General features: G+C 54.2%; 1 protein-coding gene across 2 annotated transcripts; it reads left to right on the forward strand.

Moving 5' to 3' along the window:
• Positions 1–2,167: 2,167 nt before the first annotated feature.
• On the forward strand, positions 2,168–13,253 carry AMPD1 (adenosine monophosphate deaminase 1). 2 transcript variants are annotated; one of them, XM_053964163.1, is made up of 16 exons: positions 2,168–2,189; positions 3,937–3,948; positions 4,983–5,157; positions 5,630–5,795; positions 7,181–7,343; positions 7,524–7,743; positions 8,104–8,233; positions 8,941–9,135; positions 9,348–9,479; positions 9,561–9,724; positions 9,841–9,967; positions 10,390–10,553; positions 10,896–11,016; positions 11,451–11,624; positions 11,941–12,051; positions 12,960–13,253. In XM_053964163.1, the coding sequence occupies exons 1-16, from the start codon at positions 2,168–2,170 to the stop codon at positions 13,113–13,115; spliced, it is 2,232 nt and encodes a 743-aa protein (XP_053820138.1). In that variant the 3' UTR covers positions 13,116–13,253. The 2 variants fall into 2 exon arrangements, 1 of the variants encoding a protein (XP_053820138.1); XR_008434781.1 differs by lacking the exons at positions 2,168–2,189; positions 3,937–3,948; positions 4,983–5,157; ... (8 more) ...; positions 10,390–10,553; positions 10,896–11,016 and having other exon boundaries at positions 11,554–12,826; positions 12,960–13,047.
• Positions 13,254–13,367: the final 114 nt, after the last annotated feature.

Consider the following 13,367-nt stretch of genomic DNA (forward strand, 5'->3'; position numbering starts at 1 on the left):
CTGGACCTGGGTGGAAGCAGGGCAGCTCAGAGGTAAAAGTGGGGGGTGTGCAGGTACTCCAAAGCCTCTGGGTGTGAATCACTCACTTTCCAGCTGAAAAAGAGTGGGAAGACAGGCTGTTTGTGTCAGTCCTTGAGTTTGCACAGGCCCTGGATCTAACTTTAGCACAGCATGCCCAGGCTTTACTCAGATTTCCACCATGAGCCCACCCAAGCTAACCCCGTGATTAAAAAAGCTGAGGGCTCAAGACACGATCAAGATTCTCTTGAGGAAGATGACCTCTGTATCCTAAAGGTTATTTTTGGTTTCAGATGTGAATCCCAAGATCCCGAGGAGGGTTAAGGGCTGATATAGTCCTTGTGGGAGAGCAAACAAGAGGAGACAGATTTTATAGACCTTGAATGAAACAGTTAAACATTAATGTGGTGTGGAGACTCTCAAACTTGGGGATGGGTGAGAGCAAGAAGAATTCAGAACCTGAAAATTTTCTTAGCATGAGAGGGAGACCAAAGCTGTACCATCATCCCAGCTTTGCCCTGGTGCTGCACCTCTGCAGCTGAAGGGAGGGAAATTTATATTTTTGGGGAATAACAGGGAAGGAGGGGGGGTAAAATTTCCTAAATTCTGGAGAATTTCTTAATTGTCACCTTCTTAATTGTCTTAATTTCTTAATTTTGAAGTTGTGCCCATCAAATAATGGGAACATCTCTTGCAGAGAGTTTCTGGATGCTGTGGAAATTATCTCAGCTGGAGAAGCTGCACCAGCTCACCTCACTTCACTGTGCCACGGGATTCCTGTGCTCCTAAGGACAAAATCCATGGCTTGTTACTTCCAGCTCTGTATTTTATTTTATTTGTGCAGGTGACTCTCTCACCTATTCCAGCCTTCTTCTTGGACAAGAGCTTTCCACAGCTGCTCCTGCAAAATGTGCCACAGAAATCCCTTGGATGCAAATATAATTCCAAATAATGCTGTCTGTTCCAGGTGGTTTTTCTGTTCCCTTCAATGCTCTGACCAAAGCCACCCTTTAAACCAGAGCCAGACTCTGCCCAAATGCTTTCTCCTATTCCAGGACAGTTTTTCAACGCCATCAAGAATCAAAGCACAAACAGAGAGAGACTCTGCTTCACCTCAAAACTATTTTATCCTCCTGACCAGTTCAGTTTCACCACTTCCCATCAGGAATCTGAATCAGGAGCTCAGAGTTATCCTGGCAACAGCAGGACACAACAAATTCTGGCCTTTCTCTTCACACAGGAGGTGTTTTCCAGCTGCAGGTGAGATCTGGGGAAGGTTTGAGGACACTCTAAAGGAGGGTACAGCCCTCAAAGCCAAAATGCTGGAAACAACGAGCTTCAGATGAAGCCAGGAGGTGCCTCCCAGCCTGAGAGCTGCTCTGCCAGGCCCAAGCTAAGGCAGGAGCTGCCTGACCCACCTCGGGCTTGGCTGAGAGCTGCTCTCTCTCAGATACACCTTGGCTGTGGCTCAGCACGTGCAGAACTGATTATCAGATCAACATTAGGACACAAAGCTTGCAAAAGGCAGTTCCTGAAAAGCTCAGGAACAAACTGAGGCTCCTTGCAGCTTCCTTTTGTTTGTTGGATTCAGCTGTGAAGAAGTGAGGACATGTGGGCAGCCCTGGTGGTAAAATCCAGGCTCTCAAACACATCCCTCCCTCAGGAAAAACCTCTGAGCAGCTCAGTGGTTTGTACCTATCCACAGCCAATTCTGTTTGGGAATTTCCTTTAAACCTTTGGTTCAGCATAGAAGACATCAGGTTTAGTCTTCCTTAAAAGACTGAATTCCACAGACCACATTAGAAAGGTGCAGCTGTCCTGGAAAGCAGAAATCTGGCCAGACACCAGGTGACACTTCACAAAATGTAAAATGCAAACCTTACTTAAAGAAAAAGATTAATCAAATTTGATTAATTAAATTAAATAAAATTTAATTAAATTTGAGCCCTGCTTTCACCTGTTTCAGTGCAAGTGCTTGTGGCTGCACTTTAAATAGTGCTACAGTTGATCTCCACTCCTTTTAGAGTGGGAGAGTCTGATTACAGGGAAGGGAAAGCAGTAAAATTAGTGTTGGGCTGCCAGGCAGTCACTTGGCCCCTTGTGCTCGGGAACTCTGGGGTGTTACTGAGTCTCTGCAAACGCTGCTGCGATGTCCCGGGTGAGAATTCCAGGTAGGTCTGAAAGCCAAGTGTGAGCCAAGGGGCCACAGGGCAGGTTCCAGGCCCACAGCCTCAGAGATTTGGATGTGTGGTGTCCAGGGGACCTCACTGGGGCCTTTGGGCATTTTTCTTCCTGCTTGGAGACATTTTTGGATATTGCAGTAAAAAAACTGTGTTATTGTTTAAATCTTCCTCTGCTTTTACTGAAGGAAAATATTGCCTCTCCTGCAGTGTAATGTGTCCTGTAATGACATCATTAAATCCCTGTGGAAGGGCTCAGAGGGATTTCAGGAATCTCTGGTCACCCTGGTGAAGCTCAGCTGTGGGGAGCTGCAGCCCCAAGGGGATGGGAGCAGGAGCTGGGCAGCAGGAGCAGGGCCAGCCAGGCTCTGCAGGACAGTGCAGAGGGACATGTGGCAGGTGACTGCAGAGCCCTGAGTGATAACAGCACCAAACAGCCCTGATAGGAGCATGTTTGGAATTGCAGGGCTGTGGTGCCAGAGACGCTGTCCCAGCACACGAAGCTGGTGTTAAAGCTTAGCCCTGCACCATCAGTGGGAGGTTGTGAACCTTCCTGAGTGTAATTTCCATCCACTAAAGAGATGAAAGGTCAAACTATACATTTCTGGGATGTTTTGTAGGTAAATAATACGTGGAGTCAGGACTCTGGAGTGTGTGTTCTGCAGGCTGGGCTTTGGGAAGTCAGCAGCTGTGATGCCAGAGCTGCAGCCTGAGCTGCTGGGTCAGAGGGAAAGGGCAGGAGCTGCAGCCTCAGAATGCTGCTGCCACCCTGCCTGAGCAGCAGAGAGGATCTGTGGGACTGCAGTGCCCCAGCTGTCTGACCCTGTTGGGGAATAAGGGGAGCTGTGACCACAGGGGGATGGAACTCGGCATCTCTGAAATGACCACCCATGCTGAGGGCCACAGAGGAGGGCAGTCAAGGGCAAAAAACAGCAAAGCCTGGTGCTCTGAGTCTCTGGAATAACTGCTTGCCTGGTCAGCAGAAGGCTGTGCTGCCCTCCCTGTGTCCCTGCAGGTGCAGGGAGAGCCCTTTCCAGCCCAGCTCGGCCTTAGCACAGGACTGCTGCCTCTCAGGTGTGGAGTGAGAGGATCTGGGTTCTAGAGGATGCTCCACCTTGGGCACTGCAGGGAAAGCAGGGACTGTGCCAGGCAGGAGCTGTGCCAGAGCCACACTGGGCTGGATGGGTGGGATGGAGCTGCAGTGGGGTTTGGTTTGGCAAGGTGCAGCGTCCCTCTTTGTGTTCCTCAAAGTGACAACTTCTTCTCTGCCTTTTCCTTCCAGTACCTAAAGGGGCTACAAGAAGGCTGGAGGGACTTCTCACAAGGGCAGGGAATGACAGGACAAGGGGGAATGGTTTTAAGCCAAAGGAGGGTGGGTTTAGATGGGATATTGGGAAGGAATTCCTCCCTGTGAGGGTGGGCAGGCCCTGGCACAGGGTGCCCAGAGCAGCTGTGGCTGCCCCTGGATCCCTGGAAGTGTCCAAGGCCAGGTTGGACAGGGCTTGGAGCAACCTGGGACAGTGGAAGGTGTCGCTGCCCATCACATGAGCTTTAAGGTCCCTTCCAACCCAAACCATTCTAGGATGCTCTGATTTTTTTTATAAGGGGAAGGGTTTGGCTAAACTTGTACTTTGCAAATCCCTTTTTAAAGACTGATGAGGTGATAAGGCAAAAAGGCTCAGATTTTAAGGGGCTGATCACAACAGCTTTTATTTTGTCTCTGTTTTATCTCAAACAGCAGAACAGAAACGTGAGTATTGCTGGGTTTCTCTATGCTCTGCTAGTGTTACTGCCTAGACATGATCACTGGAACCAAGCAGCAGTTACATGATCATGAAGATCATGTAGATTGTGAAGATCATGTAGATCATGAAGATCATGATCAGGGTGATCCTTCAGCAGCTGGGGAAATGCTGTTTCCTGCCCATCGGTGTTACACAGAATGGTCCCAACTTTTGGTCCTTTGATACAGCACCAAAATATGCAATTTGTTAAATATCATTCTGGCACCCTGAGTGCTGTTGAGAACCCTCTGTCTTGTTCTGCTTTGGTCCTCACCTGTGACCATGTCCTGTGTGACACTCGATGGTGAGGTCCCATCCTTGGGCACTGATCCTCACCTCGCTTTGTGCCGAGCTGCCAAAACCCCGTCAGCGCTCCTGTGCTGCCATGCAAACATCTGCTTCTGGGAGCTGCTGCCAGCAGAACCCTTGGGTTCTTGTTTTATGGTGTTCTGTTGGCAGAGGAAGGGCTTTTAACCTTCCTTGTCCTCCTCCATAAAGCTCCAGCCAGCCCTGTGGCAATGGTGGTCCCGGCACCTTTGTAGCACGATGCACATGGTGGACAGGGAGTGCCCAGCTGGGAATGCCCTGGCATGGTGGGAGCTGAGTGCTCGGGCTGCCAGCTCTGCCCCCATCCATACCTCTGTCTCCCCCTGACTACTGCAGCAAGTGGATTTTGGGCTCCCTGGAGCTGTAAGGGCTCTGCCAACTTTCCCCTCTTCCTCCCAGTGCATGCTCTTCCCAAGGACCTGCTTCTCTCTGGGCCTTTTGGCAGCATTCTTGCACTGTATTTACTTGTCCTGCTGTACTGAGGGTATCAAGGTATGTCTCCAGCCCACCAGGTGTGGGTTGCTGCAAATTTGGGAGGTGGCTCAGAGTCTTCTCTAGGGTGTGAGGGCCACGAGGAAATGGCAGCTGAGCACGGAGCTGCCTGCAAGGGGCACCTGCCTGTTCCAGTGGCTGGGAATCACCTGCCTGTGGGACACTGAACTCCTCTTTACAGAGATGGACGAGTCCCTGCGCTCCTTCGCCGAGAAGGTCTTTGCCTCCGAGGTGAAGGATGAGGAGGTCAGGGGAGAAATCTCTCATTTTGATGTGGAAGACATCTGCCCCATCTCCCGCCAGGAAATGACAATGCACATGATGCTCCAGGAGGCCAGCTCCACAGTGGAAATGCGGTGAGTTCCCAGGAGCCTGGGCAAGGGGAGGAGCACAGCCTGCACCTCCCGGCCAGAGCAAACAGGGGGGATGTAAATCAAGGCCCTTGGGCACAGCTCACCACACCTGTGGAATAAATCCTTGATAATCCCAGGGCATCTGTCAGGTACTCCAGGATTTCCTCTCCAACTGCTTCCACTGTTGGACAGGAAGACGCCCTTGGCCCGTTCTGGGGCCATCAGCACAGTAATGGCCACAGAGCTGTTGGGGAGGGAGACCTGGGGACTCCGGAAAGATGCAACTTCCAAAGCCTGTGGCTACTTCGTGTGCTGTGGCCAGTGCTTCTGGCAGCGCCTGTTTGAGGTGCTCAGAAATCACCAGTGAGCGGGATCATGATGTGCACAGCTGGAACATGGCTGTGGGAAGTGCCCCCGGCCCTGCAGCTCTGTGTGACCATGGAACGGGGCTGTTTGCCTGAGCCTTTCTCTGCAGCAGGAAGAAGCTGATCCGCATGAAGACGACTGTGCTGGCACCGCCCGCGGCCCCGGGGGCAGCACCCAGCCTGGCTGTCCCCGAGGAGGCCAGCTCCACCTGCCCCCAGTACCAGACTGTGCCCGACTTCCAGCGGGTGCAGATCACTGGGGATTACGCCTCTGGGGTAGGTACTTCCATGGCTGCTCCCTTTCCACACTGGCCACCCCTCTGGTCCCTGCCTGTCCCTCAGCAGTGCCCAGTGCCCACTTTCAGGGTCAGTTACAGGAGTCTGTACCAGCTGCAGTGGGGAGAGTGTCTGCCAGCTCAGTCTGTGCCTCATAAGCATCTGGGGGTGCCCTGCTGCATCCCTGGGGATCCAGAGCTGAATTCCTCAGCAGGAGCTGTGGGGTGCTGCATATTCCCATGGGGTTCTCCAGGGAGGGCCTGGCAGGGGAGGCTGTGCTCACTCTGTCACATCCTCTCTGCTTGCACACAGCTCTGTCTGAGGTCTGTGCACGTCCAAGGATCCCAGAACAGCTGAGGGAAGTCAACAAGCCCTTGGTACAGGCAGGGTCACCTAGAGCCACTTGACCAGGACTGTTATCACATCCCAGGCTAATCCTGCCTCCCTCTCCTCCTCAGCCTCCTGTTACATTGGTGCTGCTTCTAAGAAGCTGCTGGAAGGTTGCTCAGCCTGGAGCTGCCTAACAGAGGGGATGTGGAAATCCCTCCCTGCTCAGGCACTGAGCACATTCCCTCTGCCATGACTGTCCTAGCTGGGAGTGCTGATTTCCTGACCTACTCAATTCCAGTCTCTTCTGACTGCCCAAAACACTTGTCTGTGCAGTAAATCAAAAACCATTGACACACAGGGTTAGTGCATGTTGTTGTTCCTGCTTCAGTTTCAGCCCAGGCTCCAAAAATAGCTTTAATGTTTTGCCCAGGCCTGGCTTCCATTTCAGGGTCAATTACTGATTGCAGTGAGGAATGTAAGAGGGGGTGACATCAAAATTCCCTGGTTCTGCAACCAGGAGCTTCCCTTTGTCATGCCTGGGTCTCTGCCTATCATCCCTTCCTCGCCCTGCTCAGGCAGAGCTGTGGGACATTGATATGATACGATATATGAAATGATGAGATATATGAGATATGATTACATGATATGGCAAGAAAGTTGGAGAGGGACTTTTTACAATACCATGTAGTGACAGGACAAGGGGGAATGGCTTCCCACTGCCTGAGGGCAGGGTTAGATGGGATCTTGGGAAGGAATTCTTCCCTGTGAGGGTGCCCTGGCACAGGTTGCCCAGAGAAGCTGTGGCTGCTCCATTCCTGGAAGTGTCCAAGGCCAGGTTGGATGGGGCTGGGAGCACCCTGGGACAGTGGAATGTGTCCCTGCCCACAGCAGGGGCTAGAACAAGATGAGATTTAGGATCCCTTCCAGCCCAAACTGTTTTTTGACATTTATCTTGCCGTGACCAAAATCTCCCTCCACCTGGGTGCACCAGGATGTCTCTTGGACACACTCATGTTCCAGCTGTGTGGTTGCCTTCAGCATCCCCTCCCCTGCAGGTGACAGTGGAAGACTTTGAAGTGGTGTGCAGGGGCCTGTACCGGGCGCTGTGCATCCGGGAGAAGAACATGCAGCAGTCGCTGCAGAGGTTCCCCAAGACACCCTCGCAGTACCTGCGCGCCATCGAGGGCAAGCCCTGGAAACCCAGTGACCTTGGCCCAGGTACAGCCAGGCACCCCAGGGGCTTCCTCTGCCTTCAGCATGGGGCAGGACTCAGGACTCCCAGGCCCCTCCTTGGTGTCATGGTGGTGGGGTGTCCCTGCCCGCTGCATGGAGTGGGGGAGCAAGGCAGGCCTGGGAGGTTTGGGCTGGCAGCCTTATGGAATTCTCCTTTTGCTGCAGTGTTCACCCCACCAGTGAAGGATGGACAGGATCCCCTTGACAGTGGGAAGCTCCCTGAGGACCTGGGATACCACGTGCAGATGAAGGATGGGATAGTTTATGTCTACGCAGACAAGGCAGCAGCTGAGAGAAATGAGCCAAAGGACCTGCCCTACCCCAGCCTCGAGCACTTCATTGATGACATGAACTTCCTCCTGGTCCTGATTGCACAGGGGCCTGTGTAAGTGCACAACCCACCAGGCTCTGCCTTGGTGGGCAGAGGGAAGTCAGGGCAACCCCTCCCTTTCCTGGCAAGAGGGAAGAACCTGCTGGTGACACACCTGGCCGTGCAAGTGTCCTCAGCACTTGTCAGCCCTCCTGGTTTGGGTCTTTAGCAAAGCAGCACTCAGGGGCTGGAGACAGGACCTGCAGGTAGGCTCCCAGCTGGCCAGCCTTCCTTCAGAGCTCTGTAATGGAGCCAAGGGAGGCACCTCAGGGGAGCAGGGCTGGGCAGCATGAGCTCCTCCACTCCAGGTGGAATCTGTGTCCCCGTGCCGAGGGGTGAGAGCCCAGTGACTGTTCTGCCCTTTGCTCTCACCAGGAAGACCTACGCTCACCGGCGCCTCAAGTTCCTCTCGTCCAAGTTCCAAGTGCATGAAATGCTCAATGAGATGGAGGAGATGAAGGAGCTGAAGAACAACCCCCACCGTGACTTCTACAACTGCAGGAAGGTAAAAGGCAAGGCTTAGAGCCCAGGGACCCTGGAGAGGAGCTGTTTGTTATGGTGCCTGCCCCTCCCTGGGAACTGATGTTAGAGTCCACGTCTGTAGCAGCAGCATTGCTCCTGTGAATGGGATGTGCTGCCTTCGATGCTCTTGGCAAAGTTGTTCCCTCTGGCTGTGTTCACCTGCTGGGCTGAGCCCTGCTCCCCACACAACGTGCTCACCTGAGGGGTTTGTTCACCCCCCTGGGATGGTACCTGAGCATCCCAGCTTGAAGCTGTTCTATCGGTGCTGGGATCCCCGACTTGCGAAGACTGATGTGCAGCTCTCCAATGATTTCAGAAGGCTAATTAATTACTTTATTATACTATATTATACTATAACTTTATTACACTATATTACACTTACAAGAACTATCACTAACTACCTAACTAGAAAACCCATGACTCTCTCCTGAGAGTCCCGACACACACGTGGATCCAATTGGTCAATGAATCCAAAACACCGTCACCAGAATCCAATCAAGCAGTCACCTTGGGTAAACAGTCTCCATATCACATTCCACATGGGCACAAACAGGAGCAACCAATGAGATAAGAATTGTTTTGATTCTCTTTGCTTCTCTCGCAGTTTCTCTCAGGAGAAATCCTGAGAAAGCCAAGTCTCTCTCTGTGCAGAGGACATGTGAATACCACACTGTTCCTCTGTTTTCCCAGGTGGACACACACATCCATGCCGCAGCCTGCATGAACCAGAAGCACCTTCTGCGTTTCATCAAGAAGTCCTACTGTGTGGATGCTGACCGTGTGGTCTATGATGCCAAGGGCAAACAGCTCACCCTGAAACAGCTTTTCCAGCAGCTCAAACTGCACCCCTACGACCTGACAGTGGACTCCCTGGATGTCCATGCTGTAAGTGGTAGGACATCTAATGTAAGATCACTCTTGGGCCACTCTTCCCCCCATGGCTCTTACCTTCCCTATGCACCCACACTTGTTGCATGCATTAATATTTGTGTCAGGGTGCAGCAGCTCCTGGTTATGCCGTTTTTGGTGGTTTGGCTCAGCCCCTGCTCCCTGCCAAGCTGTGAGGGCAGTGTTTGACCCTGATCTCCCTGCCCCAGGGCCGGCAGACATTTCAGCGCTTTGACAAGTTCAATGACAAGTACAACCCCGTGGGGGCCAGCGAGCTGCGGGACCTCTACCTGAAGACGGAGAACGCCATCAACGGCGAGTATTTTGCTACCATCATCAAGGTATGGAGAGAGGGGAGGAGAACAGGGTGAAGCTGTGCTGCTGCTGTGGCTTCATTTGCCATGGTGTGCTCTGGTTTGCAGGAGGTTGGCTCTGACCTGGAGGATGCCAAGTACCAGCACACGGAGCCCCGGCTCTCGATCTACGGGCGCTCGCCTAAGGAGTGGGCCAAGCTGGCCAGCTGGTTCAACACCCACCGGGTCTATTCCCCCAACATGAAGTGGATGATCCAAGTTCCCAGGATTTAGTACGGGCTATGGGGCTGAGGGAGTGCCTTATAGATCCCTCATCCCTGAAAGGATTGTGGGGACAGTGGGCTGTGTTGTCCCTCTGGTAGCAATTAATCCCTGTCTCTGTCCACAGTGATGTGTTCAGGTCTAAGAATTTCCTTCCCCACTTTGGGAAAATGCTGGAATATATCTTTGTTCCTGTGTTTGAGGCAACTGTCAATCCCCAAGCCCACAAAGAGCTGAGTGTCTTTCTACGCCACGTGAGTGTCACCAGGTGATGTTGTCAGGTGTGGGGAGGACTCACATTCCTGTTGGTGCACAAGAAATGGGGTATTGGCCCTGTCGCGGAAACGCTGTCAGTGGGCCGGGGTCTGCCTCAGTCTGGTGAAGGGAGGTGTGGCCAGAAGTGCGGGGAGGGGTCAGACTGCTTGGGCTGGCTGCTGCGGGGCTGTGGATTGTCGTCCACTCATCTCCTGGGGAGGTGTGAGCTTTATTCCTGGTCCTGGACAGTGCCTGGGGGGGGGTGTGAGGAGCGAGGTCTGCAGCCTTGCCCGACCCTGCCCTTGGGGGGCACAGGGGCAGAGCTGGGCTTTGGTGAGCTGTGGTGAGGCAGAGTGAGCCCACCTGGGCATGATGAGGTGGGGAGTGTGAGATGCACCTCTTTTGTCCCCTTGCCAAGCAGATCACGGGCTTTGACAGTGTGGATGATGAATCCAAGCACAGTGGGCACATGTTCAGCACTAAAAGCCCAAAGCCAGAGGAGTGGACTTCCCAGAAGAACCCATCCTACACCTACTACATCTACTACATGTACGCCAACATCCTGGTGCTGAACAACCTGCGCAGGTGAGGCCTGGGATCTGCCAAGGGGCTGCCTCGTGCCTTGCCTCAGTTCTTTGATTGTTGGTGTGGAAGAAGTGGGGCTCTCCTCACTCTGTATTTGGAGCATCACATCCCAGAGCAATCCAGACCCCCCTTGTTAGGAGGGGTGATGGACTGGGAGAAAGTTCAGGGATTGCAGAGATGTATCTATTGCACACACAGAGGAGGAAAGAGAAGGAGTAATGTGCTCCTAGGTCAAGCTGGATTCCTGGGGACTCATGGCAGGGGCAGAGCTGGGCCTGAAGTTGGGTCCAGCCACCCAACCCTGCTGTTTGCCCGCTCTGAGTGCTCCTTCCCTGTGCCCAGGCAGCGTGGCATGAACACGTTCCTGTTCCGCCCGCACTGCGGCGAGGCCGGGGCCATCACACACCTGCTGGCAGCCTTCATGACAGCTGATAACATCTCCCACGGGCTCAACCTCAAGAAGGTACGTGGAGCAGGCTGCCAGGAGCAGCCCATGCATGGCAGAGCACAAGTGCTCACACTGCCTCAGGTAGCTGGCAGTTACCTGTACCTCTGCTTTACACGGACGCAGCCTGGCTTCAGGCAGATGTTAAGTGGTTCTCTGGGCTTCTCCAGGCATGTTTGGGGATGTGGCTGAGCAGTGTATTAGATTTTGGGGGTTTAGCCTCACAGACCTATCATAGAATATGATTGTTATCACTGGAGCCAGCTAAGTTTGATATCAGACAGCTCAGCCTCTTGTGCTCCTTAGCCTGAAGCATTGATTGCTGGCTGGCCCATCTCTCTCCTTGCACACAATTCCCTGGCTGGGACCGGCCTGATCTGAGGAGTGACCCTGGAGAGGTGGAAGGTGCAGTAACTTTGTCCCTAAGGTGGTACCTCTGCTCCTCTCTGCAGAGCCCGGTGCTGCAGTATCTGTACTTCCTTGCCCGAATTCCCATTGCCATGTCCCCACTCAGCAACAACAGCCTCTTCCTGGAGTACGCCAAGAATCCCTTGCTTGACTTCCACCAGAAAGGGCTCATGGTGTCCCTTTCTACAGATGACCCCATGCAGTTTCACTACACCAAGGTACAGTGTGAGCTGAGCACTGGGGCTGGGACTGTGGGGCTGGCACTGTGTGGGCCTCGGTTTTTTTGGAAGCCAGTGGCACTTGCAGAGGGTCCAGCAGGTAAGATATTAGGAAAAATTTCTTTACTGAAACAGGGGTCAAGCATCTGAACAGGCTGCCCAGGGCAGCGGTGCCTGGAAGTTTTCAAAAAATGAGAAAACCATATCTTTGTGATATGGTTTAGTGGGCATGGGAGTGTTGGTTGAAGGTGGCATAACTCCTGCAGAGCAGGGGCTGTGCTGGCAGAGGCTGCTGACCCCTAACCCTGTGCTGCAGGAGCCCCTCATGGAGGAGTACGCCATCGCTGCCCAGGTGTTCAAGCTCAGCACCTGTGACATGTGTGAGATCGCCAGGAACAGCGTCCTGCAGTGCGGCCTGTCCCACGAGGTGGGTGTCCTGCCCCCTGAGAGGTGTGTCCTGCAGTCTGTCCTGTCCCATGACGGGTGTCCTACCCCATGAGGGGTGTGTCCTGCAGCGTGTCCCGCCCCATGAGGGGTATCCTGTCCCATGAGGTGTGTCCTGCAGTCTGTCCTGTCCCATGAGGTGTGTCCTGCAGCGTGTCCCGCCCCATGAGGGGTATCCTGTCCCATGAGGTGTGTCCTGCAGTCTGTCCTGTCCCATGAGGTGTGTCCTGCAGCGTGTCCCGCCCCATGAGGGATGTCCTGTCCCATGAGGTGTGTCCTGCAGTCTGTCCTGTCCCATGAGGTGTGTCCTGCAGCGTGTCCCGCCCCATGAGGGATGTCCTGTCCCATGAGGTGTGTCCTGCAGCGTGTCCTGCCCCATGAGGGGTGTCCTGCCCCATGAGGGGTGTGTCCTGCAGTCTGTCCTGTCCCATGAGGTGTGTCCAGCAGTGTATCCTGCCCCATGAGGGGTGTCCTGTCCCATGAGGTGTGTCCTGCAGTCTGTCCTGCCCCATGACAGGTGTGTCCTGCAGTGTATCCTGCCCCATGAGAGGTGTGTCCTGCAATGTGTCCTGTCCCTCAAGCTGGGTGTTCTGCAGTGTCTCATATCCCACGAGGTGTGTCCTGTCCCACGCAGTGGTGTCCTGCAGTATGTCCTGTCCCGTGAGGTGTGTCCTCTCCCACATCGTGGGTGTCCTGTCCCATGAAGAAGGTGTCTTTCCCACGCAGGGGGTGTCCTGCAGTGTCTCCTGTCACACGAGGTGTGTGTCCTTCTGGGGAGGTCCTGCCCACGGCCTGAGAATGGCGACCAGCTCCGCTCGTGGGCTCAGGGCTTCCCTCGGGCGCTGCCACCGGGGCTTCTGAGGTCGGTACCGCTGTCTTTGCCTCTGGCAGGAGAAAGTGAAGTTCCTGGGTGAAAACTACCAGGAAGACGGGCCCGATGGCAACGACATACGGAAAACGAACGTGGCCCAGATCCGCGTGGCCTATCGCTACGAGACCTGGTGCTACGAGCTCAACCTCATCGCCGAGGGGCTGAAGAGCGAATAGGCGGGGGCCGGACCGCGGGGCCGGGGCAGTGCCGGACTGTGAGGGGGGCCGGGGCCGGGCCGGGCCGGGCCGGACTGGGAGGCCCCGGGGCAGCGCAGTAAAACCCCGTCTGTGAAGCGGCTCCGAGCGCCTGAGGGAAAGGGGGCGGGACCGTCGTCTGAGTGACAGCCACGACAGCCAATGGGCGATGGCTCTGTGCGCCCTGGGGCGGGGTGTGGGGGGGTGGACCTCATATGAGTGACAGCCACAGCA

Source organism: Vidua chalybeata, chromosome 24 (assembly GCF_026979565.1).
Source record: "Vidua chalybeata isolate OUT-0048 chromosome 24, bVidCha1 merged haplotype, whole genome shotgun sequence".
Classification (NCBI taxonomy): Eukaryota; Metazoa; Chordata; class Aves; order Passeriformes; family Viduidae; genus Vidua; species Vidua chalybeata.

Coding starts and splice junctions, on each gene's coding strand:
- AMPD1 (XM_053964163.1), top strand. CDS start 2,168: ATGTCCCGGGTGAGAATTCCAG. Junction 9,968..10,389: donor TGAGTGTCTTTCTACGCCAC/GTGAGTGTCACC, acceptor CTTGCCAAGCAG/ATCACGGGCTTTGACAGTGT. Junction 12,052..12,959: donor AGTGCGGCCTGTCCCACGAG/GTGGGTGTCCTG, acceptor TGCCTCTGGCAG/GAGAAAGTGAAGTTCCTGGG.